A 2,175-nucleotide genomic window follows, 5' to 3' on the forward strand; every position below is an offset into this window, starting at 1 on the left:
ACAAATATAAAGACATCATAGTGCACAGTTTATTTCTCCTTTACGTAATTTAATTAAAAATAATTGTATAACAAAGTGTAATAAGAATATTTATAAAATTAGGAAAATTGAATTGCTATGTTGCGTGTGCATGACAGGACCAACAATTAATGTGAGCGGTGTCCTCATAATGAATATCATATGACCAAGGCTCATATCCACAAATTAAGATATACTTTAGTATATTCATGTTCATAACTTATAGCTTTAATAAACCTATTTAAGAGCAATAACATGCTCTTAAAAAAATTCATGTGAGCGATTAAATATGCACTAAAAATATTAAAATATGCAAAAACATTAAGTATAAAAAAAAAAATGTATAATATTACATCAGAATTATTTATTGCATATTATCGCAGCGGTAATCAAATGTTTTGAAGGCTAAAGTACTGAAATATTCACAAAAAAAGCAAAATAGCATGTTTAAATGCTTAAACATTGAAATATCCCAAAATAAGCAAAATAAATTTTTGTATTTACCTTCTAGGCATTTCTAAGACCTCTACAAAATGACATGTGTTCCTTGTTAGTTGAGCTATAAGATTTGACCACCTACAGTTTATAAATAAATCAAAATTTAGAACTGGCAAATATATTTATATAGTGATTATTTGTTATACTATATCAAGCATATTGTTATGTTTTATTATATCATACTTATAAGTAGCCACTCGCTTATTTTTTTAACATTCGAGTTGTTCTCAAGCCCGGATTAAAGGGGACACGATTCCGGGGCCCATTGATTTTGGGGGTCCATCTTTATCCCCAAAATATATTTTTTTAAAGCGTCCAATACAGTTTTCAAAAAAAAATTATTAGTATGTAGGTATAGTAGGTAAATTATTATTAATAATTATAAAATAAAATTGTTCTCAATTTTATATCACGAATAATTACTATAATAAAATTAATAATGACCTATGTTTGCAAAAAATTTTTTTTGTTTTTTTGTGAACATTTTAGATTACTGAATTAACTATTTAAGTACATAAAAAGGAAGTTATAAAAAATATTTTGTAGCTTTTGTAAATTAGGTATTTCAGTTAAAAGTATTAATGCATATTATACTAAACTTTAGAGGACCATAGTTAATTCCCAAAATGATGTCTGTTTCCCAATTAACGAATTTGATTGTAATATATACAATACGTTTAAGTTGGTAATCTATACAATTAATTGTATAATTATAGCTTGTGGAAAAAGACATATTTTTACTTTTTATTTCACAGTTTTGAAGCATTTTTGTTTTTTCAAAATATTATTTCACATATAGTTTATTATATATACAATATGTTTAAAATTTACAAATTTACTGTTGAGTGGTTAGACATTAGTTTTATTTTGTTTTATTCAATTTGGAATTGATTTATTAGGCTCCAATACATATAGTAACTATAATGCCTATAATAACATATACATTATAGTGTTAACATTTTTGTACCATCAAAAATATTATGTATTGAATAATTTTTATATTTATAAACTAAATATAATATGTTTAGCTGTTGGCCGAAGAGAAGGAATTCATCAATCAGTAGCTCACGAAGTCTCTCATATTTTCTGCTCGGCTAAAACTGCTGAGCAGTTAGACCAACTAAAGACTCAAATTGAAAAAAAAATCAATAGTAAAGCTGAAGGGGTTGATATTGGGTACTGGGAATCTTTACTGTCACAACTAAAGGGTATGCATGATTAATAATGATTACTATTGATAAAATTAAATTTTTTTTATGAAAAGTTTGTATTTAAACTAGGTATGTTTTTTAACAATAATAATATATATAGCGCATGTTGTAGAGCACGACTTGGAATCGGCACCAAGATAATTTAAAGAAAAAACTTGAAGTATTAAGAGCTCAACAAAAGATGGACGATTCTCAATTTGATCTAGAAGAAGGAAATAGTAGTCAGAAAATCCGTCCACAATTGGCTAAAGTTAATGAGCCATTAAGTCAAGATCAACCATCAACCTCTACCGAAAAATCTCTTTCAAGAAAAGAAAATTTAAATATAGAAAGTTCTGGGGAAGATATAAAATGAATTTAATATTTAAATCTATTCTTATGTCTTAACCAACATTATAATTTATTTTTAATTAGTGATGCTGAACAAGGAAACCAGAAATATTATAGA

The 2,175-nt window shown here is 26.0% G+C and overlaps 1 protein-coding gene across 1 annotated transcript in view; it reads left to right on the forward strand.

Moving 5' to 3' along the window:
• The window catches only part of LOC115034405 (zinc finger protein OZF-like), a 10,351-nt gene extending 8,269 nt beyond the window's left edge, over positions 1 to 2,082 (forward strand). The window contains exons 2-3 of the mRNA XM_029491218.1: positions 1,545 to 1,681; positions 1,840 to 2,082. Coding sequence (XP_029347078.1) covers positions 1,545 to 1,681; positions 1,840 to 2,082 — 380 coding nt within the window. The remainder of the gene's footprint in view (positions 1 to 1,544; positions 1,682 to 1,839) is intronic.
• Positions 2,083 to 2,175: the final 93 nt, after the last annotated feature.

Source organism: Acyrthosiphon pisum, chromosome A3 (genome assembly GCF_005508785.2).
Source record: "Acyrthosiphon pisum isolate AL4f chromosome A3, pea_aphid_22Mar2018_4r6ur, whole genome shotgun sequence".
NCBI lineage: Eukaryota > Metazoa > Arthropoda > Insecta > Hemiptera > Aphididae > Acyrthosiphon > Acyrthosiphon pisum.